This window comes from Vulpes vulpes, chromosome 13 (genome assembly GCF_048418805.1).
Source record: "Vulpes vulpes isolate BD-2025 chromosome 13, VulVul3, whole genome shotgun sequence".
Lineage (NCBI taxonomy): Eukaryota > Metazoa > Chordata > Mammalia > Carnivora > Canidae > Vulpes > Vulpes vulpes.
The window spans coordinates 149,249,008-149,274,155 of record NC_132792.1 but is presented as its reverse complement, the minus strand read 5'-3'; the positions used below and the strand labels follow the sequence as shown (position 1 = coordinate 149,274,155).

The window sequence follows — 25,148 nt, the reverse complement described above, 5'->3', positions numbered from 1 at the left end:
CACACACTACCCCCAAATAGAACATCTTCAGGATCCACACACTTTTCCACAGTTCCTGCCAGGACACATTAGCCAAGCCCTACAATATCTTTGGCTGATAGCTTTTTCTCCCTGGAGTGGGGCTTCTTCTTCTTCTTCTTCTTCTTCTTTTTTTTTTAAAGATTTTATTTTATTCATGAGAGACACACACACAGAGAGGCAGAGACACAGGCAGAGGGAGAAGCAAGCTCCATGCAAGGAGCCCGATGTGAGACTTGATCCCGGGTCTCCAGGGTCACGCCCTGGGCTGAACGTGGCACTAAACCGCTGAGCCACCCGGGCTGCCCGAGTGGGGCTTCTTCTTTCCAGTGTGGGCCATACTAGCACTTGACTCTGGGTATTAGTGGAGGCAAGAAGTGGTCTTGAGGAGAACAAATCATGGAGAAGGTGGTTTCTCTGGGCAGGAGCATTCACAAGGGATTTGAAGAGTCAAGAACCCTCATCCACTGAGACAGCCCTATACCAGGACCCCCGGTCCCACTCTTCCCCTATCGGGGCTCTGACTATGACATGGAAGCCAGCGAAGTCTCTGTATTTAGTATCCTTTGCAGTTCTGCTACTGTGTGATCAGGTCCTGGGCTTGATTTTAAGAGTCTATCCTATGGTTATAGGAAATAAGACTCTTAAACTTGCCGTGGAGGCTCTCTGGCTTTCAGAGCATTCCATGAGCTGGTAATTAACTGCTCTGGGCCTGTCATTTTCTGTTTCCAAGGTCTCTCATACCTTATAATTATCATTGTTTCCAAACTGATTGAGTGCCACAGCCACTTGATCTCCTAATGTCTTGCTCTCCACCCAATTCACCCCAATTAAACACAAGTGAAAGCTGTGGTGCTCTTGAGTATCAGAGTTACTACCTTTCCTCTTATCACCAGCAAAGGGTTCCACTGACTTCAGACAGGCAACTGGAAGTCCATCCTGAGCTCTATAGATACCATTTGTGGAACCAATTGTTTTAGCTGTTTCTCTAGAAAGCAGAATCTGAAGCAAAGATGAAATCTGACTAAGAAGGCAGCAAGGGTGAGAAAAAAGGGAAAGGGGATAGGATAGGATGAGAAGCAATGCAAGGTGGTATGTTATCATGCCAGTAACTGCTTGCTGACCAGCTGCAGAGAGCCATGGCCAGTCAACAGGCATGTCTGCTCAGCCACACAGGACGTCTCCAGACAGGCTATGTTGAAAAATCATGACTCCGAATTGTCCACAGAAGGAAGGAAGGAAAGTGACCTTATCTGCCCAGCTCCCTCCCACCTCCTGTTTCTCATTGATCAAGAGGCTCCCCACAGGGAATTGATTCCTTAAGATGCATCATCCAGCCCCTCGAATGGCTGCTCAGAAGCCACATCCTGCAGTGTGGCATTTCCTCTGAGTCTAGAAGTAGTGGGGGAGTCAGAGACTCCGCACATGTGGTTGGCCAGCCTGGCTGTGGAGCAGCGGCCAAGAGGGACTTGCCTGGGGCAAGTGCTTAGTCAGCTCCAGGCGGCTGACCTGCACAGATCTAGTTGGCTGTGGAGGTAGCTGTAGAGCCAGGAGAAAGGTGAGGTTTAGCCAAGCTTGTTTGATACACACTTTGGTAGGTTATTAACATCAACAAGTGGTGGAGCTAGAAATCCATCCAGGTCAGATTTTGTCTGAAGTCTCTTTGAGACCCAGCAGCTGACACTTGAAAAATAAGATACTATTTCGACCCATTTTTCTTGTTCCACACCTTCCACTACACATCTCTGCTATTCTAGTCATTATGTCAACAAATGAAATTGACCGTGCTCTCAGAGGTCGAGCGTCTAGTCACCACGTGTCCCTGTTCAAATCAAAAGTTGGCTCTGTCCCACTGTGTGGATATATATGTGGCTACATCACTCTTACTATTTGAACTTTCAAAACCCATAATCTGTCTGGCCTGGGTTCAATGTAATGTAACACTAAATACACAAGAAAATGAAGAATAGAGTTGGCTGGTCTATGCAATGAGCACAGTTCTCTAATGCAAAGGAATTCTCAACAAAAGGGCCCCTTGTCTCTCCGCCCTTCATTGGGACAGCACAGTTCACTTCAGAAGCCTTCTTACCACCTTTCAGGAAAAGTAGGCAAATCTCCTAGCTCTCTTCCTATGCTATGTCACCTGGGTCCCTACCGTACCCCGCCCCCAGAGAAGAGAACAGACAGTTGGAATTTTGGAGATGAACAACAAAATCTTTTCAGGGAGTTCTGGGGGGCCTAGAGCAGGAACGTGAGCTGATAACCTTCTCTGGACCATAGGATTTGATTCAGGTAGCAGGATCCAGGCCCTGGTATAACAGGGTAATTATACTTGTTTGGACTTGGCCTGAGTGGGACACTGGGAATTGATGCCAAGGAAGGTGAAACTTGCCAGACATTCTTTGACGTTCGCCAACTGATCACTTGAGCTTTGAGAGCTCAATTTTCTCCTGTGGGATTGCGAGGCCAAATTCTCATCCCATGCCTACAGGTCTTCATCCTGGTATCCTCGCCTCTTGGGCTTGAAACTAGGAGGAAGTTTCTTCTTGAAACTAAGGAGAGAGGGGGCAGATTGGAGAGACGAATGAGCAGAGAGGAAGGATGTTCACGGTGAGAAAACAGATCACTCACTGAGGCATGTTTTTCAACTGAGAAATAAAACCTGAGGCAATTATATGGTGAGAGGATCATTTTCTTTTAGTTTCTTGATTTTTTTTTCAGGGGTGCTGTTTCATTTGCATCATTCACAGAATTTCCTGAGTCAGCCCATTTTTTGTTGTCTGAATGGACTTAAGTTATTGTTCTCATTGTCCAGAACGCAGGTCTCCCTGCCCAGGCCCCGGCTCTCAGCTGTGCTCCAGGGCCTCTGCTGGCCCTGGCTGCTTACCATGCCCTCCATCATCAGCGGCTGTTTGATGATCATGTTCTAAACTCCAGGTTACCTTGGCATTGCTCTCACAACTGCTTACCCTCTCAAAGCTGGCATGGAGTTTAAAGAGAAAGGACATTATGGCCAGGCTCCTGAGTGTCCCTGAGAGAGGAAGTCAGAGAATCACAGAACCTTGTAGCCAGAATAGAACTGGGTGGGGGTGGGGCGGTGGGTGGGATCTGTTCTTTTCAGAACGAGAAATTAAAGCCTAGAACAGGCAAGTGGCTTGTCCTGGGTCACACAGCTTAGCCAAGTGATAACCCTGGACTTAAAGCCAGCCCCTAGGGATCCCTGGGTGGCGCAGCAGTTTAGCGCCTGCCTTTGGCCCAGGGCAGGGTCCTGGAGACCCGGGATTGAATCCCACGTCGGGCTCCTGGTGCATGGAGCCTGCTTCTCCCTCTGCCTCTCTCTCTCTCTCTCTCTGTGACTATTTAAAAAAAAAAAAAAAAGCCAGCCGCTAAAGCCAGCCCCTAGGTCAGTAATCGGGTGCTCTTCCCATCTCAGTTTTCTTTTTCTTAAGGGGAAAAAAGGGGAAGGGGATGCCTGGGTGGCTCAGTCAGTTGAGTGATGGACTCTTGATTTCTGCCCAGGTCATGATCTCAGCGTTGTGGGATCAAGCTCCACATCTGGCTCTGTGCTCAGCGTCGAGTCTGCTTGTCCCTCTCCCTCTGCTCCTTCTCCCCTCAAAAATAAAATCCTTAAAGAGAGAGAGAGAGAGAGAGAGAGAGAGAAGGTGCCTTTAAGGCCAAAGTGTCGGGGACAGTGCGGAAAGGCTCCCACCTCCCCATGGCTTTCAAGCATCTCTCCAGCCCCTTCTCTAACTCTAGCTGTGATACAATAGTTGGGGCCTGGCTGACCTCCTGGATTTTAGTGTCGCATATGAGCTTGGGTTTAAGAGGAATTTATTAATCACGACTAATGTCAGAGGGTACACGCTGTGCCCCCTTTGTTGGTTTTGGAAAATCTGTGAATTGGCTGCCTTCGTGTGACAGCCCCTGCCTCAACCGCCCCTCCCTCCCTCCCTGCTGGGGGCAGGTGACTGTGTCCAGCCCTCCCGAGGGAACCAAGTTCTAAGGCCGAGCCCTCCAATACCTGGGGGCGGGGGGTGCGTTTCCTGGGCGCTTTGTTTCCGCCCCGCGCTGCACACCTGCAGCCCTTCGCAGCGCCCCGCTCCGGCCTCAGGGCCCCGGGCCCAGCGCTCCGCCCCGCGGGGGCCGCCAGGACGCTCCGCCCGGGACTCCGCGCGGCCGCCGGGCTCCCCCGCGCCCCGCCCCCCGGCCCGGGAACCCGCGGAGCCAATCAGAGCGCGCGGAGCTCGCGGCCGCGGAGTCCCGAGCGCGGGGCCCGCCCCTCTTTGTTGCGGTGGCCAATGGGCGCGCTCGGAACATCGGCGGCCGCCCGGGTGACTCGGGTCTATGTCACAGGATAACATTCGAGAATGGGACATGGAGTGAGGCGGCGGCCGCTGCAGCCCGCGCAGCCCGCGCCGCCCCAGGCCCGGCCGCCGCCGCCCGCGGAGGCTCCGCGGCCATGAGCCCCGCCGGCCCCAGGTAGGGTCGGGGGCTGCGGCCGCCCGCCTCGCGCCCCGCCCGCGGCCGGTCCCCGGGGCGCCGCGACCCGGGCGAGGGGCGGGAGGGCCTCCGGGCGGAGGGGGGCGCCCTGCGAGCCGCCCGCCGCTGCGCTCACGTGCCGGCGCTGCGCCCGTCCGCCCCGGGGCCCCGCGGCCTCCCGCCGCGCGCGCTCCGCACCCTCCACGCCCCTCGGGTCCCCGGGGCCGGGAGCTCGGGGCGAGGGGCGGGTCGCCCTCCGCGGAATTGCAGGGCTGCAAGCTCGGGCGCGGGGCGCGGGGCGCGGGGAGCGGGGAGGGACGCGCCCCGGGCCGCCGCCCCCGTGGGACTCAGCGCCCCCCGCCCCGCCCCGCCCCGGTCCCCCGGGTCCGCTCACGCGTCTCCACCTCTGCAGGCCCGGCCCGTAAGCGGAGCTCCAGCCGCGCTCCCGGCTCGCGCGCCCCGCGGCAGCCAGAGGCATGGAGAAGGCGGTCCCCGCGGGGCGCTGACCCCCGCGCCCCCCGCGCCCCCGCGGCCCCGCCCCGCCCCACCATGACCGGCTCCGCGGCCGACACTCAGCGCTGCCCCCACCCCAAAGGCGCCAAAGGCACCCGGTCCCGGAGCAGCCACGCGCGGCCCGTGAGCCTCGCCACCAGCGGGGGCTCGGAGGAGGAGGACAAAGACGGCGGGGTGCTGTTCCACGTGAACAAGAGCGGCTTCCCCATCGACAGCCACACCTGGGAGCGCATGTGGATGCACGTGGCCAAGGTGCACCCCAAGGGGGGAGAGATGGTGGGCGCCATCAGGAACGCCGCCTTCTTGGCAAAGGTCAGAGGCTTCGGTGGGCGGGGCGGGGCGGGCAGTGATGGGAACACCTGAGTCCGGGAGTCCGTACGGAGCAGGTGCAGGTGATGTCCATCTTCCTGGTCCCGCCGTGAACTCCTTTATACTCCCCATTCTTCCGATCAGCCCCCACCCCCTTCGCTTAATTGAGATGTTTGTCTTGGAAGCCTTAGAAATGGGGGAGGGAGAGGTAGCGGGCTTGCCGTCCTGGGACTGTGTGGTCTGGTTGTGCCAAGGTCCCTCTGAATCTCCAGCCGATCTCCGTGTACTCACCCCCGTGTATATCCTCCTCCAGCGAAAGCTGTAGCCGCCAGGTAACACCAGGGGTGCTAAGAATGCGCCCCCCCCCCCCCCCCCAAGGATCCCACCCTGCTTTTCCTCTTTGGAGACTCTAAGTCCCCCCTGTCTCTCCCTTGCAAATGATTTATCAGGCTGTGAATGAATTTTGCAATCAACCAGTCAGACTTCTCAGCGTGAATCATTTCCAGACTTTTTGCCAATTTTCTTTTTTCATGGGGGTGACTTTCACCTCTGAAACTTGCAAAGTAGTGAACGATCTCTTTTCCCAGCTTATCTGGGCTCCTCGTGAGGAAGAAAAAAAAAAAAAAAAAGGAAGAGTTTTGGCTATGGCTTAAAAGGGACTTTCCAGGACACATGGTGCATTAGTCTCACTGGATAGAGAAAGAGGCTCAGGAGTGAAACTCTTTCTACCTTGGAGAGAAGCCAGCGCGCCGACTGAGTTTGGTGGCCAAGGATATAGTTAGTAAGAAGGAGGGAGGGAAGGAGATGTGCGGTGGTCACTATATGAGACATCAAAATGCAGGCTGCGGAGAAATGCTGCAGATGGTTTCCGTTTCCCTCCCGGGAACACTGGTGTGGCTGAGAAGATTCCTGGGCTGGTCTAGGAATTCCAGACCTGAGACCTGAAAGGCCATCTGGCTGAGTGCCCAACCTGGAGCATCTGGTGACCTGAGCATCTGAGCCCTGCAGGCTGGAAAGCGGTGTGTGCCCTTGGGGAAGTGACGGAGCCCAGTGAGCTTCCTGCTGCAGCCCGTTAGTGTTTTATTACCAGCAGGTCGAGGAGCTCTCCGTTATGCCCCACGAGGCTCTGTCCTGCCTCAGTGTCAAGCTGCGATCACTCTTACTGGGTTTTCCTTGAGCATGAGAACGACACTGGTCCTGGCTGGTTGTTCTGACTTCAGATCTCATGCTAACGTGAGTGAGCCTTGCTTTGCTTAGGGAGGACCCAGGGACCCTTTAAACCTGGAAGAGAGGTGGCCGCAGGGGCCACAGGCCTGTTCCTGCTGTCCCATGCTGCCATTCTCATTCAGCCTCCTGAGCATTTGACCCTGCTTCTAACTGTGATGTCATCTTCCTCCTGGCCTTGTGTGTGTGTGTGTGGGGGGGGGAACCCCTTTTCCACACAGGAATCAGGGGATGTTTGTTTTGGTGGAGACCCGTCTCCCACCTCTCAGCACAATCCCTTCTTTCCTAAGACCTTGTTAGGGCTAGAGGGCTTGCCACCTCCCGGGCAGCTGGCCCTGGGGCCCTGCCAGATTTGGGTCTTGGTGGTTGGGAAACTCTTAGTTGGAACAGAAACTCCCCTTCTTCACCTTTAGCCCCATGTCCCCACTGATTCTCATGCTGCCCTTTGAATCGGGGCAGCACACGTCGTCGACCTCCTTTGAGCACACAGCTCTCAGCTCCCTAGAATGTAAGGACCCGGCGCCCTGGGAGTAAGGAAGGTTGTGGAGTAAAAATCAAGGGCCTGAATTCTAGCCCTGGTTGTGCTCCCTCTAGCTTTGTGGCCTCAGCCACTCATTTAAAATCTCTGGCCTTAAGTTTTCTCATCCATACAATGGGAGTAGACCAGATTTCATGTCAAGTTCTTTCCAGCTCTCCAGTCCCTTGGGGAGATATGACCCATGCGTCTCCAGGTTTCCCGTGCCGATCTGTGTGACAACAGAGTTGACTTGGGACAAGTCCTCAGAACTGTCACCTTCCCTCATTCTGAATATTCCTTTAGTTCTTTGTTCACACTTGTAGCTCCTTTCACTGTGTTGTAGTGTCGCAGTCCCCAGATCAAAGCACTCTCCTCATCCTCTTTTTTTTTTTAATTTTTTTTTTAGATTTTATTTCTTTATTTGAGATAGAGAGCGAGAGAGTGAAAGAGAACATGACTGAGCATGAGTGAACAGAGGGAGAGGGAGAGGGAGAAGCAGCATCCCCACTGAGCAGGGAGCCTCATGTGGGGTTTGATCCCAGGACCCTGGAATCATGACCTGAGCCGAAGGCAGATGCTTAGCCAACTGAGCCACCCAGGCACCCCTCCTCATCCTCTTTCTAGGACCCTGGCTAGTTTGTCACCTCCAAAACAAGCACATGTGAAACACAATATTCGAAATGTTGCCTGAGCAGTTTCGAACACAGATTACTACTCCCTGAGGCCTGTACCTGATGCTTCCATTATTGTGGCTGAATACTGTGTTCTTAAAGAAAAAAAAACAAAACAAACCAGTTCCCTTTTCTGTATAGCAGTCACACCGTATTATATTTTCACAGTGACCTGAAGTCACATGAGAATTCCTGCCAAGCCAGGAAAAACCCTGGCCAAGCATAGGCCTTGGCACTTTGAACCTAAATAAAGAAAAGACCTTTAACATTTCTTTTCTTTTTTTTTTTTTTTAACATTTCTTTTACATTGCATCATAATAGCTGGTCCTGCACCTCTAGCTCTTCCCTAGGCATCCCCCTCCCCCAGGTCCTGACATTCCCTGACCCCTACCTAGGTCCTGAGATGGGAGCAGCTTCAAAACAGCTCCTGGTTCCAGGGGGTCACTCCTCTCTGGTCCAAGGGCTGTTCATGCACTTCTCCCTTTGGGCCCATGTCCTTTTCTCCTTTAACCAGTGTCTCACTGAGGACTTTGTACAGAAGCGGGCTGGGGCGGAGGTAGTAAAGGATTGGAGTTTCAGGGAGACTAACCTTTTTTGGCAATTAAATATAGACTAAGAAGCAAAAGGTGACGAGGGAAGTTACCAGAGTTTAAGAGGAGAACTGAATGACACTTCTTTGTAGGACATTTTGTTAGCAGCCGTGGGAAGTTCTGCCCACAGGTCCAGGTACCTCTGCCTGGGGTCCAGGTACCCCTACCTGGGCTGCGGAAGGGGAGGCAGCTACTGCTTCTGCAAACCTCCTTTTAAATGTGTGGCTTCAGGCCTGTCCCCAGGTGGTTACTGGGTCCAAGGTAGCAGCTGACTAGGTGGAGGCCAGGGCTTTTCAGGGAAAGTATGAAAAAGCAGCAGAGTCAGTTGGAAGATGATAGAGGAAGAGAGGGGAGAGGCAGAGACAGTGGATGGCCCAGAAAAAAACAGCGAGGTGTGCTAGGAAATCGCTCTTCCTGCTCCTGTACCCGCTGAGCTGGACTCTCCAAGGGGTGACCAGAATGGACTCAGCAGGAAACAGCAGTGGTTTCTTAGAGATCCCATGTTGTTGTGCCTAATCCTCATGTTGATTCTAAATTGGGAAATTAAATAAATAAATAAACAAACAAACAAACAAATAAATAAATAAATAGGGAAATAATTCACTTTTAGAGGGCTCAGCTTTGCCCGAGTAGAGAAGTGTGAGCCTGAGTGGAGATGTGTAAGTCAGGACCCTGCTGCTGCCCCCCACTCCCCACAAGCTCACATAGGTTGAGCCCACTCCGGCCTCTGGCCTGGATTCAGAACCATGGTCTGTCCTTCCTGCTTGGCCCAAGGTTGAGCCCCCCGCACGAGCTCTGTACCAGGCCACCACCAGCAGGTTTCTGGCTGCCCTCGATGCGGAGGTCTGGGGCGTCCATCCTGGGCTCATGAGTGGATGTTCCATGCTGCTTCTCCAAGTTGCTAGAGAAGACTCTTCAGCCTGGTGTCTGCACAGGCACCTGTATTTTCCAGAACAGGGACAGCAAAAGGTTTTGCTTTCTCCGTGTTCTTTCATGTTGAAGATTCCTGGTGCCCGTTCTGGCTTGCCTCGCCGGTTCCTTTTCTGGCTTCCCCCTTCTCTTGCTTGTGGGGATGCCAGTTCCACACCTGTGTCCGTTCACATCCCTCTCTGCATTCTTTGGACAGTTTATTACGTTTGCCACGAATGGGATGAGAGAGAGCCTGGCCGCAAAAGCCTTTGCCTATAGTTTGTTTCGTGTTTCTTGAACAACTGTCTTTCTGTCTACCCTGCTCGCTCCTACCTCCTGCCCCCTACTTCTCGGGGTCCCCCAACTCCAGACCATAAGCACAGTGCCTGTGTAGATCTTCCCTCTGGATTCCACCTTCATCACCTGGGCTGTGACGTGAGGGGCTGGGGGCAAGCAGCAGGAATCTTGAGAGGAAGGACCATGGGAGGTCTAGGCTGGGGTTTCAGGTGAAACAGGGCAGGGAAATAACACCAGGAGGGACTCTTAGGACTTGTCAGGGAGAAAAAAAAAAAAAAGGAGTGTGCTATGGGCATAAAAAGGTTGTTACTAATTTATGTTTCCATCATGCTTTATAAAGAGCATCCCTGACAGCATTAGGCGTCCACATTTCAGAATATTTCTGCTAATTGGAGGTGAAAGTGGCATTTGATATTTCTTAAATGATCAGTGAGCTTGAATATTTTTTTTCAAATCTTTATTCACTTCCTTTGGGAATTGTCTTTTCATGACTGATTAAAAAATTGTGGTAAAATGTACATAACATATAGTTTACCATCTTAACCACCTCTAAGTGTACGGTTCTGTGCATGAAATAATCACACGGTTGTGCACCAACACTGTTCCATCTCCAGAACCTTTCCTTCTTCCCTTGCTGAAACTTCCCTCGCTGAAACTTCCCTTCCTCTCATCGGTCCCTGGCAACCACCTTTCTGCTGTTGATATGAACTTGATGACTGTAGGAGCCTCATACAATTGTCCCCCCTTGTCCACTGCTTCGCTTTCCATGGGTTCTGTCACCCAGTGTCCCTTGCCATCTGGAAGCAGATGATCCTCTTTCTGAATCTGTGATCAAAAGGCCAATAGTAGCCTAATGCTACGTCACAATGTACCTCATTCTCCTCATTTCATTTCATTAGGTAGGCATTTTATCACCTCATATCTCAAGAAGGGTGAGTACGATAAAAGAGATTTTGAGAAAGATCATACTCATATAATTTTCACTAGAGTATATTGTTATCCTTGTTCTTTTTTATTGTTGATTATCATTTTAATCTCCTTAATGTGCCTAATTTATAAATTAAACCTTATCATAGGTATGTATGCATGGGGGAAAAAACATGGTATATATAGGGTTTGGTACTATCTGCAGTTTTAGGCATCTGTTGGGGAGGGGGAATCTCAGAATGGATGCCCTATGGATAAAGGGCGACTGCTGATGAGAGGTATCATATAATATTTGTCCTTTTGTGTGTGGCTTATTTTACTTATCATAATGTTCTCAAGGTTCATCCATGTCGCAGCTTGTGTCAATATGTCCTTTTCTAAGGCCACTGTATGTATATAGTACGTTTTAAAGAATAAGGTACACCCAGCGTGGGGCTCAAACTCACCATCCTTGAGATCAGTAGTCGCATGCTTTACTGACTGGGCCAGCCAGGGGCTCTGATACCACATTCTGTTTGTCTGTTTGTCCATTCACCTGTCAGTGGACATTTGGGTTGCTTCGACCTTTTAGGCCTTTTTTTTTTTTTTTTCATTAAGGCCTGAAGAGTTTTCTTGTATTTTGTATTATTTTAAGTAATCTCTACACCCCGTGTGAGGCTGGAACTCATGATCCCTAGATCAAGAGTCGCATGCTGTCCCCTCTGAGCCAGCCAGACGCCCCTGAAGAGTTTTCTTATAATTTTGTTGGAGGTCTTCATGAATAAAGGTTATTAGCTCATGGTCAAGACATGTCCCCGTGGGGAAGTGGATGTGTTCTCTTCCATTAGGCTGAGAAGGCATCCTTGTGATGTTCTACGCAGAATCTGTCTTCTAGTTGGAGAAAAGTGAAGACCATTCATGCTTCCCCGGTCTAGATCCTAAAAACACGTCGTTGATGAATAATAACATAGCCAACCCTTCCAGACTTCCGAGGGCTGATCCCAAGTTGCCTGCTTTATACATTAGGTCCTCCAACCCTTACAACTGACCCAGGAGGTTTGAAGTAGGTGATAGTCTCCTATTTTATCAGGAGAGAAACAGAAGCTTAGAGAGGTCATGGAGCTTGACCAGGGTCCACTGTGAGTAGGTGACGGAGCAGGAACTCAGATCTTTGTCTCATAATTACCGGCCAAGGAGCCCGTCTGGTTTATTATATAGTCCATCCTCCGGTGGGGGCAATGCTGGCCTGAGGAGCTGGTTGGGAGCCTGCCCCCAGCCTGAGCCCCAGCCAGCTCTCCCAGACAGCGGGGTGAGTTGTAGCCTGATGACATCAGCCCCTCAGCTGTCTCAGTTCCTCTCCCCACTGCAGCCCTGATCCCCAGCTGGGGCTTGTGGAATGTGGCCACAGCTCCTGCATTCTCTCAGCCTGGACTGAGGTAACCAGGCAGCTGTTTTCAAAAGCCCTTGGGCGCCACGGGGTTGCTATTCTGAGGACCAGCTGCTGCCTGACTCTCCCCGCCCCCCCCCCCCCCCCCCATCATCTGGCTCTTGTGGGCTCTGTTGGGCTTGGGGAAGTTGAAATGATTTGGTGGTTGGCCTCTAGAGACACCCCTGAAACAAGTCTCTCTGGCTATGGCAGGGCTCTGGCAAAGGGACACCCATCTAAGTATCCCTTAGGTGGCCAGTGATTCTTTGGGGACATTTCTCCATGCCTACCATCTTTTGTGTTAAACAACACTTTTCTGAGTAGAAATACACTCGTGCCTTAATGCTGTGTAATTTCCCTCCATCCTTCCTCCGTCTCTGCATTCCCTCCCCCTTGAGCTTGGAACGTGGCAGGTGCTAAAGAAATGTCTGTTCACATCTCCCCTTCTCTCCTCACTTCTCTGTGAAATCTCTGGCACGTTCTTACACAGACTTCCAGGTACGGGTAGATCAGTGGATGTTACTGTGAAAAAACAAGATTGAGGCTTCTAGCCTTTGTAAGGGCAGAAATACAAGGATACATAATATATACATTTACATAATACATAATATATACATTTAATCTCTGTGTGCCTGTGTGTGCCTGTGTGTGTGCCTGCACACAGCTGCCCACATGGGAGGGTTCATGGAAGCCAGTGGCCAAATGGGCACATTTTGCTCCCTAAAATTAATTCTCCAAGACAGAAACAAGATTTTTGATGTGTTGTAAACAAGATGTAGTTTGCAGACCCGCTGTGCGTGCGTGTACACACACACCCCCTCACATTCACACACACTCAGCACCTTGGCTGTGAAATAGGACGCGTGACAAGTTTCCTTTCTGCTGAAGGGGCAATTGCTGCGAAGTACAAAAGTTGCAAAGCCAAGAGGAAAGAGAAGCTCCGAGAGGAAAAGAATGTCAGGTGGCGTTTTAAGTAAATGCCGCAAATGCCACTAAAGGTGTAGAAGGTGTGGAAGGTGCGGGAGTCTGGAACAGGCCCTGCCGCAGGCCCCGGGGCAGCGCACCCCTCCAGCGTCCCTGCCGCGCCTGAGCGTGCACAGAAGGGAGAGAGCTGGGTCCTTCGACGGTGTCCGTCCCTTGGGGCCCAGCCAGCCTCCCCCGCGGGTGCCTGGATCTCTCCACCAGCCGCTTCACCTTCCAGCGGCTGAGCACTAAATCCCCAGGGCCTCCCATTCCCTCTTTTCTCCAGGATGAACTAATCCGTCCTGCGGCCCCTTCTGCTCCTCCCTAAGTGGCTTAAGCCTGGAGGAGCCTTTTCTTTCCTTCCTGGCGGCAGCCCTGCTGGAGCCACAGGCTCACATGGGCCACCAGTCTCTGTCACCAACAGCCCCGCCTCACCAGAGGCCAAGCTGAACAGAGTGAGAAGCGTATGGGGGAAGAAGGTGCACACCGTCCCTTGCCTCCCAGGAGTGGCTGGATTGGCCGCCCCTGCTTGTTTTTATTCTTGGCCTCGTTGGCAGGGGCGCTCAGAGCTGCCCGGCGTCTCAGAGCTGGTATCTTAGCTCTAAATTCCTGAGAAGAGGCACTTATCTCCCCCTTTCCTTCCTCTTGTTAAGACTTTATTTGTTAGAGAGACAGTGAGAGATAGAACTATGGCAAGTGCAGAGGCAGAGGGAAAAGCAGACTCCCTGCTGAGCAGGGGGCCTGACGTGGGGCTCGATCCCAGGACCCTGAGATCATGACGCTTCACCGACTGAGCCACCCAGGCGCCCCTTACCTCCCTATTTCCAGTCCTCGCCTGCTGCTGCTCCTTTCTCTTCCCAGCTGTGCTTAGAACTTCGTGCCCTCAGTTGTAGACACTTGGTGAGTGTTGACTCGGGCAGGAGAGGAAAGGAAGGGGCTCCTGGGCAGCTGGGAGGGGTGAAAGGTTAAGATGGCTCATGAGTCAGAGGGGCTGCACTTACCTGGAGTCATGCCAAGGGGGGAATCTTTCCTAATCCACTGGGATTAGGAAACTCAGGGAGGTGGCTCATGGGTGCCATGGGTGTGGTGTTGAGGAGAGATGGCACCTGTGGCGCCACGTTGCATTTCTTCAGGGCACCATTCATCTTGTGTTCAGTAGTGCCTTGGAGTATAATGGGTCACACCAGCCATGCAATGAGAGGTTAGTCATGCAGAAAAAATGTGAGGGTCAGTGGGGCACCTCTGTGAACATCCTGGGCCGGGCTCAGTGGGGGACGCTATGGGACATGGTCCTTGGTTTCAGGGAGACGCTGAGGCTCCCAGGGGGAAGCTGGCTGCGTTCACATTCACAACACACAGAGGGCCATAGAGAGCTGTGCTGCCCCAGGGCAGAGTGTGTATGGAGGGAACACAGAGAAGCAAAATTTCAACAAGGGGACTACCTGGTCTGGGGAGACCTTGTGCAGGTGGCCGTCTGCTGTCAGGAGCAGCTCTCTGGTGCTCTCAGCCTAGTGCCTGCCTTCAGGCCTTGGGCCCTGGGGCACCTCCTTGATAATGAGCTCTCTCTCTACTTCTTTGCAGCCTTCAGTACCCCAGGTTCCAAACTACAGGCTGTCGATGACCATCCCAGACTGGCTCCAGGCAATCCAGAACTACATGAAGACACTACAGTATCCTTCCAACCAGGGTCTGGGCAGACTCAGCCAGGGGACGGGCGTGGTGATCTTGAGCCTGCTGGCAGGTCTGGCCCTGGCTGCTCCGCAAATGCTCTCTAAGGTTGGTGAGGCCGGGCCTAGAGGGATGCCCCACTGTGAGTCTAGAAGGCACGATGCTAGAGGATGTACTTGCTGTGATCAGAGCCTTCCCCCTTCAGGGAGGTGCGGGCCGGGACAGCAAGGTGCAGTGAGGCAGCAGTGGCCACCTGGAGCCCTTTTCCTTCCTCCCTCCTTTCTCTCCCCTTCTGGGTCATCTTTGTCTCCCTCCCCTCTTCCTCTAGTGTCTTTCTCCCCTTCCCTCCTGGGCCTCTTTCTGCTCTTTTTCTCTCCTTTCTCACGTTTCTGCCTTCATTCTGACCACTCACAGTCTGTAAGAGGTCCACCTCGTGCTGCCTTTGGCTCCCCAGGTGCCCCAGACTGGCGGCCTTGCTCCCTTCCACAAGAATAAATGGTCCTCTCCCCTCATGTGAGTTTGGAGAAGCGTGGAGGAGCCCTGTGGGTGCAGGCTGGATTCAGACCAGCCAGACTTCAGTCTTTCTGTCCGCCAATGTCCTCGGGTTGTTTGTAGCCAGGATTAGATCTGCTCTGCGGTCCGTAGCAGCAGCAGCAACACTGTGAGAACAAAGGGGCAGAGGCGGGTGGTTCACTGGCTGCTGCTGGTATTTTTTTCAGGGATGGGAATCAGATGGGAGCTGGGCTGACAGAGGCATCTGTGAGAGGGACAGACCGTTTGCCCGCCAACAGCGAGCATCGCAGAGCTAAGCCAGTATCAGACCCCACCCAGCCCCCCGAGGCAGCTGTCAGCACCCTCGTCCCAGCACGTTGTCCAGGAGGTCAGTTCTCTGCTGACCTCTGTCCTTTGTCCCGAAAGAAGAATTCAGCAGAAAGGATTTCATGGGGCACTGCACACATGTCCCACGTGCCCCAGAAGAGGCCCTTCCTCTCTGTGCTTCATGCAAGAATCTTTCCTGTGGATTTTTGTGTCTTCTCTGAAGGAAAGGGCATACCAGAGGGGAATAACACCAATTTCTGCTCATTTGGGCAGGGAGACTACTTCATTAGCCTCTCAGTTCCCACTTCACAGAGGATGAACTCCCCTGCATGGCATCTTCCCGTGGAATCCTGAAGCAATAGTAGAGGGGCAAGTGGCACCAGCCTCCAGGGGTGAGGCAGACAGGACAGCCCTAACCCTGAGCACACTATCTGCTATTGGTGCCAATCCCCAAAGTGGGATCCCTAGGGAGTTCGTGTGGTCCAGAGCATCAGCTTCTGCCAGGGTAGCCTTGGACCCCAAGAGCCAAGCCTTCCTGGGTGTGACGGACTTCTCGTAGAACATTCCAGAAGGTGACAGGAATTAGAAAGACTCCCCACTTCTTTTTTTTTTTTTTTTTTAAGATTGTACTTCTTTATTCATGAGAGACACACAGAGAGAGGCAGAGACACAGGCAGAGGGAGAAGCAGGCTCCAGTGGGGAGCCTAATGCGGAACTCGATCCCAGGACCGCAGGACCACACCCTGAGCCAAAGGCAGACACTCAACCACTGAGCCACCCAGGCATCCCTGGCTCCCCACTTCTGTGTAGGACATGATCTTTACAAGGATCATGCAGCCAGAGATTAAAGAGAATAAGCCTGGCTCAGGATGCCCTGATGGGCGAATTTGCATGTGCTTTACATCTCATTTGCTCATTCTCCCATAAACCTTGCAGCACATTCTCAGCCAAGTTTTCATAGTTTGCCTGAAGGATCTGCTTTTTTATTCTCTTCTCTGACCCATTATGATGGTCACTGACCTAGATCACCGACTGCAGAGAAGGCCGGAAGAGGGAAAGCACTGCAGGCTGCTGGGATCGTGCTCCTGGTCACCTAACCATTGGAGCCACCACACAAAGAAGGCAGAGTGTGATCTCTTTGTTTTCTCTTCTGACCAGACTTTTACAGGCACACCTCAGAGACATTGCAGGTTTGGTTCCAGACCACTGCAATAGAGCAAATATGGCAATAAAGCAGATCAAATGTATTCCCAGTGCATATAAAGTTATGTTTACACTACCCTATAACATATCTAAAATAACGTGTCGAAAGCATGCAATAACATATCAAAGATAACAAGCTACATATCTTAATTTTATTTTTCTTTAAAGATTTTATTTATTCATGAGAGACACAGGTTGAGAGGCAGAGACATAGAGAGAGGGAGAAGCAGGCTCCCTGTGGGGAGCCTGAGGTGGAACTCCATCCCAGGACCCCGGGATCACGCTCTGAGCTGAAGGCTGATGCTGAACCACTACAGGCGCCCCTACATACCTTAACTTAAAAGGTTTTATTGTCAAGTAATGCTGAGCATCATCTGAGCTCTCAGTGAGTCATAATCATTGATCACAGGTTACGATAAGAAATTATAATAATGAAACAGTTTGAAATATGAGAATTACCAAAATGTGGCACAGAGACACAGAGAGAGCAAATGCTATTGGAAAAATGGTGCCAACAGACTTGCTTGATGCAGGGTTGCCACAAACCTTTGGTTTGTTAAAAAAAAAACAAAACAAAACTAAACTAAAACCTGCACGGTACCTGCTAAGGGCAGTAAAGCAAAGGGAAATGAAATGAGTAACGCCTGTATTTAGGTTGTTGGGACGTCCCGCTGCTTTGTCCTGGACACAGTAGGGCATCCTACCAGGCCAGCCCTGACTACAGACATGCTCATGTGGGGATATGAAAAATGAATCCTTCCTTCCCTTCTGACAGCTTCAGAGTGTCAGCCATCAGTGTCAGCTGATCGTGCATGGGCTTCTGGAAAGACAGGTGCGCCCTGAGCTCTGCTGCATGGGGAGAGGCCTTCTGAGGGTCAGCTTGGGCTCAGTCAGTCTCACTCTGAAGGCAATGCTTACAAGAGGCTTCTCCCCTGCCCCCAACTCACTTTCTGGGGCTCATAACTTTAAGGAACTGAGAAAGGAATGCCAGGCAATTTTTTGATATTTTATTTATTATGGGTTTGTCTCACTTTACACACAACGTATATAGACTAGATCAATGAACAGGGAGAAAGTTAGGCATACAGAGAGAATTTTTGCCTTTTGAATTCTACTTTAAATATACCAGGCATCTCACTGTTTGAATGAGATCTTTGGTAAAGTAAAAGAGTCACTTTATAATGAGGTCATGTAGCCCCTCATTTTTTTTCTTTTCCCTCTAAGGTTTTTTATATTGCATTTTTCAAAGGCTGGGCAAGCCTATATACTGTTATGGGCTATTCTTATGGCTCGTGCTGATAATTTCCAGCTTGGTGAGCTTGTTAAAATCATCATCTGGCTCTCACCCTGGAATCTCAACACAACGGTCCAAGGCAGGGTGTCTCTGAATGACATCTAGGGTTAAGACCATGACCTGAGATCGGAATCTCCAGGGGTGGAGCCCAGAATCTGCTTGTAATGAGCCCTTCCCTCCCTACTAGTTGTTATATGTGTCGGAGGAGGGGAATCCTGACCCTCCTCAGGAGGGTGTGCAGTGCCTTTAGGTGCTCAGCACCACCTTCTGCCACTGCCTGTACCACTGTAGGGCCACACATCTAATCTCATACACCCTGTCGGGGTTACAAGTCCTTGATTCATTGGCACCTTCCCAACATGCACTTTTTTTCTATAGGATTTTGTTTGAGGCAGGAAAGAGAAACGTGTAAAGCAACTTTTCTTTAGGCTCTGAAAAAATTAAGCTCTAGTCTCAGCATGCCATCAGGGAATCTTTGTTCTCTCTCAGCATGACCTGGTGCAGGCTTGCCAGTCCCTGACACTTTCTGGGCAACCAGCTAAATTCCAAGCTGTGGGCAATAGTGTCGTCTTCTCAGGCTTAGTAATCCTTGTCTAGCGTCAGTCCAGTGAAATGAAGATGATGTCTCCACAGTAAGCTTAGCTGCAGAGACTGTGCACTAGTGAGAAGCCCTACTGCCATCTACCTACCCTTCTACCCACAATTCTTCCATCTTTCCATTCCATCTATCCATACATCTGTCCAACCAGCCACCCACCTGCCTACTTACCCATGTATCCATCCACCTTCCATTCCATCTACTCCTTCCGAACACTCATCCACCTCTTCTATCCATCCATGCACCCTTCCAATCCATCACCCTTCCATTCTATTCATTCTTTCCATCCATCAGCCATCCATCTATCCATCCATCCACCCACCCACCCACCTTTCCATTCCATGTATCCATTCATTCTTCCTTCCTTCCATTCATCTATCCACCCTTCCACCAATCACCCATTTATCCATTCATCTGTCCACCCATCTATTCATTTATTTCTCATTCATTTAATAATATTTGCTAACGAATATGTTGGACTTTTGCCAGGCTTGTGGGTGATAGAAAGATAATAAATAAATGGTCCTAACTCCCAAAGAGCTTATAGTCTAATAAAATGAATTAAGACATGTATTCAACTAAACAGAATACAGAGCAGATTGAAAGTAGCTATTATAAAGGTCCAAGGCGTTTGGGAGCTTAAGTTAGAAATTAGATTTTCAAGGCAGGTCAGTGAGGAGTAAGAGGCTCTTGGCTATATTCTGGCCACTGAACTTTCTGGAAAGCCCCTCACTCCTCACTCCTCATCCCTTTGAGAAATCAATGCCTAGCTTCCTCTGCTGAATCACTGGGATCTTTGGAATTTTCTATCACTTTCCCTTTACATACTTCACACAGATACAATCATACAGGGACCCAGTTCTTTGAAATTAGGAAAATGAGACCGCTGAGTGGGTAAGTGGTGCATGATCTGTGGGCCAAGGGTCGTCTCTCCTACTTGAAAGCTGTCAACTCCCTCTCCCACCCTTTCTCCCTGTATCCCCTGCTCAAACATCCTGGTCTATAAGGGTTGGGGGTGAGGGGTGCCCCAGGGCCAGGTTGGCTTGGGCTTAGGGGCTGGGCCACTCTGACAGCTAAGCTCCGTTGGGGAGATTAGCTCTTAACAGGAATGCAGGAAGCCTGTGAAGTTGTTTTTTGTTTTATTTTTTGAGTGGGCTTCACTCCCAGCATCACACAGTTTCAGCCTTCTTTTTGGCAATGCAATTTCAGAGTATATTGGTTTTTAAAAATAGCTTCCATGCCCAGCGCAGAGCCCAGTGCAGGGCTTGAACTCATGACCCTGAGATCAAGACCTGAGCTGAGATCAGGAGTCGAACGCTTAAATGATTGAGCCACCCAGGCACCCCTGAAGTTTGTATTATGTGGCCTCCTTTACTTGCTCCTTATAATGCCCTTTGTCCTCGGGCAATGGGAGGGTGCTGTGGAGTATAGGCACTAACCTCCAGGAACTAACTCTTGGAGAGGGGAGTGGAGAATTGAGTTCTGCTGGGTCTAGATGTGCTTTGGTTCCATCCTGCACAGCGAGCTCTCCCCTTTCCCTCCATAATCCTGCATGGCACCTAGTGTGGAGACAGGCACGCTGTTGGACTGACAGACAGACTTCATAATTAAAAAACTCCTGAGATGCTTTGCTGTGCTCTACCCCACAGGTTAATGGAAACAGCGAAAGAAATGACTCGGGAATCCTTGCCTATCAAATGCCTTGAAGCTGTCATCCTGGGCATGTATCCTTGAAGTTATGTTTGCTCTAGTTCACTCCATAGTTGGTGGCCTCCAACTTTGGGGTTGACTATGCCATCGTTTGTCCTAGACTCACAGAGAAGATGCCCGTTGTCTCCTTGTGAGAGAGTGTCTGTCTTCTCTTTAACTTTCATCTTCTGGAGTTGAATCAAATCAGAATTGGGCTCCTTAGATCATCGTCAGTGTAACCTGTTAGCTGAGGCCTGCATTAGGGCCAGCTCTCAGGCCAGATCCACTAGTCACAAGGAGAATTCCAACTTAGAGACCCTACAGAGAGAGCGTGATTCATTATTTTGTGCATTTATCTGGCATTGCAACAGGATAGACACTCAAGGGGAAATGGCATTAGCCACACGCACCTCTGGGGAAAATTCTAAGAGTGGATGGTGGAGGAGACCAAGCAGTGGTGTAGAGGCTTGACTCTGCAGAACCTAGAGCTGAAACAAGGGTCTGGTCTCTCCCATACTTTCTGTTCCATTTTCTGCCTGACTCCTGGCTCCTCAGCCTGAGGGGAATATGGTCCAGAAAAGCTGTGATGGCACCGACTTGGTGCTGATGGCAATAGAATATGATGTGTTAGGAGAGCAAAGAAACTTGCAGTCCTTTGGGGTGGGTGGCCAGAAGGGGCAGTGCCCAAGGCAACACAGCAAGACATGAACTTGGTGGGTGGTCCCAGGAAAGACCAGTTGGGTCCTTGAGTGCTGTGCTGAGAAGTGTGACCTTCCTTCAGGAGGCAACGGGCAGTCCCATGAGCTCTCCGGAGCAGAGTCATGACACCATCAGGCGTGCATGTTAGAGGGGCGGTTCTGCAGGCAGATTGAAGGGCAGGCTGGAGAAGGAGCCGGGTCTGCAAAGCCGGTTAGGAGCTGCTCCGTGAGGGAATGGTGATGCTTGAACCATGGTCCTGGCCAGAGGAGTGGATGTGAGGGGACATCCAGGACATAGAATCTCCAGGACGTGGAGGCCAGCTGAGTGACAAGTTGATGAGGAAGGAGTCAACCAAGACAGGTTTCTGGATTGGGCGACAGCCTGCGGAGGACAGGCTGGAGCGATGAGGGCGACCGAGAGGTGACGTATTTCGGCCTCAAGGCCATGAAGGTGGAGGAAGGAGCTGGGGGGTCATTGGTGCCCCCTGTGGGCTGGTGAGCTGTCAGAGAGGAGACCGGCAAGGAGCCCACGTGTCTGCCTTGGAAAACCGGCTGGTCGGCTAACTGCGCTGCAGCCTGCTGAAGGACTCAGCGGGGAGAGTCAGATTTATGGGGAGCCGAGTTCAGATTCGAGTGTGTTCAATTTGAGAGGCCTAGAGGAGGTCGGGGTGGGGCATTCAGGGCGTGATGCTCAGGAGGGGGCTCCGCACCGGAAATAGAAATTGGGGAGCTGCGAGTGTTCAGGGAGCGGAAGCTGCTCTTCAGGGAGCGAGAAGGGATAAAGATAAGGATGAAATCACCCTTTTTTGGTTTCGTTGGACACGGCGAGCCCACAACAGAGACGAAGAAGGAAAGTCAAGAGAGGCGGAAGGAAACCCCAGAGAAAGAGGGCAGCATGAAGTCAGCGGAAGGACCGGGGGCTCAGAATCAGACTGGGGACCGTGGGACAGGTGCCGTCTGTTGGCTTGGCCTCCTGCACACGTTCACGGGAAGGCGTTTCTGGCCGTCTGCGGGCGCTGGCGGGCCTCCTCTGAAATGAGATCGTCCACAGGTGCCCAGGCTTGAGAGATGGGAACTTGAGCCTTATCGTGGTCCTTCCCCAAAGTTCTGTCCTCCCTCCTCCCCTCTTCCCTGCTCCTCCCAAAGGAGAGGAGATGTGTGCCTGGGGAGCCCAGGCAGAGGGCAGGACCGGGTGAAGGCAGCAGGTGGCTGCGGGGAGCGGGGGCTTCTGTGGCAGGAGTCAGCCACAGCTGTTGGGCAGAGCCTCCTGCAAGGTTAATGGGGGTGAACAGTTGCTGGGGATTTGCTGGGGGTTGGGGCAGTCAGTGAGGGAGAGCCCCAGCACAGGTCCTTCCCTGGGTGGACCAGCGACCTGCAGACTGCTGACGGATGTCTGGGTGCACCTGGGCCATCTTGCTTTACGTGGGTTCTGAGGGCTACACCTGTGACTGGCCTCTGGGCTGGTCCAAATCAGAGGACGTTCTTAGCCCTATGACCCTTTAGGGAAGTGCAGGGGAGGTGGGGAAGGGTGGAGGAATGTGGCTCACACTGCTGAACGCAGGGAAATTTGATGCTTGGGCACAGACCAGAAACACCGACCTGGATTCTGAAAGTTACAGCATCTTTGTCTTTTCTCTTTGCTCTTTGTCAGCATCCCTGTGGCCTGCTTTTCCCCCCGAGCCCAGTGAAGGGCATGACTTGGCCCATCGGTCCGTGTCTCCCACAGGCCCCTCTGCAGGTCCTGGGAAACAAATGGCACCTCAGCAACTTTGAAGCAGGTCAGCTCAGCTGCTTCTTGGAAGCCCATGTCCCCTGTCTTGTCCTCTCCCTTTTTTTCTCCCTTTTGATGCTAGTCCAGGGTTCAGGATTCGCTTACGAAGAGCCCCTTCTTTTGCTCTTGCTTTGCACACTTTCATGTGCTGCCGACAACAGAGACCTTTGGTTCCAAGTCACCTTCAGAATCCTGGCTGCAATTTTGGGGGCCTCACTGACCCTGAAGGGAGTTAATCAGGGTACTAAAGTGTCATGGCGCATTCAAGTGATGGATTTGTTGTTAGAAGTAGATGCTGGGTGGATCCTCCAGGAGCTTGGGCAGCTACCCCCTCCTCCCTAGAAAAGTTCAGGCCACTTCCCAACCCTTCTCTGCACTTCCTTGTCCCCTCCCTCTCCGTGCCCATTTGCTCCAGGTCCCAAGGCTTTCCTGATAGCCATAAAGATGGAGCCAATCCTAGTGATGGTGACTTGTGTCAGGATGGACCGGTGGTCTCTCCCCCCACCCATCTCTTCACCATGTGGCTGACACTACTTTTCCCACAAGACAAATGTCGGTATGGGCACCCCGTGGCCTCTTCTCTGCTTTCCTTCAGGATGCTGGCTTGCCTCTTGTACAGCACACACCACACTGAGGTGGTTCTTTTCAGTTTCATCAAACACCACTGATGTACACGCTGTGTAAGTTGAAGGTGAGCGGCATAATGGCTTGACCTACACATATTGTGTGTGAGTGTGGTGTTTTTCAGTGAAGTAAAGTATTCATACCATAAATTTACCATCTTAATGATTTCTCCGTATACAGTTGAGTACAGTTGAGTGAGAACATTCACGTTCTGTAAGCATGGGCACCATGCTTCGTCTTCCCCAGCTGAAATGCCGTGCCCAGTGAGCACTATTTCCCCATTCCCCCCACCTCCACCCCTGGCAACCACCATTCTACTTTGGTCTCCATGAATTTGACTACTCCAGATACCTCATAGAGTGAAATCATATAGTATTTGCCCTCTTGTGACTGGCTTATTCCGCTAAGCCTAATATCCTCAAGGTTCATCCATGTGGTAGCACATGTCATAATTTCCTTACTTTTTAAGGCTAATAACATTCCATTGTATGTATACACCACATTCTGTTTATCCATTCATCCATCCACAGCACGTGTGTTGCTTTCCCCATTTGGCTCTTGTGAACAAGAAATATCTGTTCGAGTCCCTGCTTTTAATTTTTGGGGGTACATACCTAGAAGTGCAGTTGCTGGATCATATGGCAACTCTGTGTTTGTTTCTTTTCTTTCTTTCTTTTCCATTTTTTTTTTTTTTTGAGGAACTACCATCCTGTTCATACTGTGTCCATGTTGAGGTCTGTCTCCCCAACAGGCTTCCAGAGAAGGGTTGCGTTCTTCATCTTTGGCTCCACGGCCCTACTGGTAGGCAGTCTGGCACAGGAGATATGCACCCTGTCTAAGTGTTTGTTATAACTAAAGATTCCCATTGTTCCAGCCCCAGAGAACTCAACCCCCCAAAACAAGCAAGAATTGATGTAAGAGGACTCAGAAGGTTGTGATTTCATTACTTACTGCTGGTTAATCTCACATGAAGAAGTGAAGAGAAAACAGGTAACTTTTTGTAGAGAAGAGCTATCTGTGCTTAAATTAAGGGCAGAGGACAAGGCTGACCTCGAGGCGGCGGGCTGGCTTCTGTTAGCGTTTTTTTAAGGGTACTGGATTGGCCCCCACCGAGGCAGTCTTGTTAAGTGTAAGGAAGGTATGTTCACCTGGAGTTCATCCCTGCAGCAAGCACTGGCAAAGCACTTCTGTGTGCCAGGCCTGTGCAACGCCCACGGATGCCAGCTGGCAGGATGCAACTCCCACCCTTACGAGATGCAAACAAATAATTACAATACTGGATGATTAAACACCAAGTGCTACAGGGGTTCTTGGGTGGTGGAGGGAGGTCCTTAACTCATACTGAGAAAGGTCAGGGAAGGGGGTGAGTGGGGAGGGGATGGCACTGAGGCTGTTCCAGCCAGGGTGCCGCCCATTAGAAGATACGCCCACAGCATCCTTCTCACTCATGATTTTTACGAGACCCCAAAGATCTTTGCCAGGTTTGACTCCCCTGCATCAGAAGGCTTCTATTTGAGTGAAGCCATAAAAGAAGTCATACTACAATAGGGGGCATCGTGTAGTGCACAGAGGGCATTTAGTGGCATTTTGTTGAAAGTTTCGTAGGTCACTTGGTCTCTCAGTTTTGTAATGTAAAGGTTACTTAAAAGTCATTTGAGACTTTCACTTATATGTGACTTCACACTATGAGGGAATATATGTGCCAAGGGTACAAGTGTGGATTCTTTATGGTCTTGGAATAGCCTTCACAAATGTCTTGGGTTGACTGTAGGTCCATGTGCTAGTCCTGGGTATGGGTTTAATGAAACTGGACAAAGGAATAATGAGCAGGGGCTGAATGGTGGCAGGACTTTGGTAAGGGATTTGGACCAAGTCTGGAGAAGATGAGAGACAATGAAAACTGAAGCAGAAGAGTTGACACATGCCAAATTCGGGCTTGAATAGAACATTCAGGCCTTTGTG

At 51.3% G+C, this 25,148-nt stretch overlaps 1 protein-coding gene across 2 annotated transcripts in view; it reads left to right on the top strand.

Moving 5' to 3' along the window:
* Nucleotides 1-4,364: 4,364 nt before the first annotated feature.
* The window catches only part of VASH2 (vasohibin 2), a 38,794-nt gene continuing 18,010 nt past the window's right edge, over nt 4,365-25,148 (top strand). The window contains exons 1-5 of one of the 2 annotated variants that reach the window (XM_072733305.1): nt 4,365-4,497; nt 4,910-5,322; nt 14,404-14,492; nt 19,242-19,298; nt 20,054-20,128. In XM_072733305.1, the coding sequence (XP_072589406.1) occupies nt 5,047-5,322; nt 14,404-14,492; nt 19,242-19,298; nt 20,054-20,128 (497 nt within the window). In that variant the 5' untranslated portion in view covers nt 4,365-4,497; nt 4,910-5,046. The remainder of the gene's footprint in view (nt 4,498-4,909; nt 5,323-14,403; nt 14,493-19,241; nt 19,299-20,053; nt 20,129-25,148) is intronic. The other variant, XM_072733306.1, reaches the window with a different exon arrangement.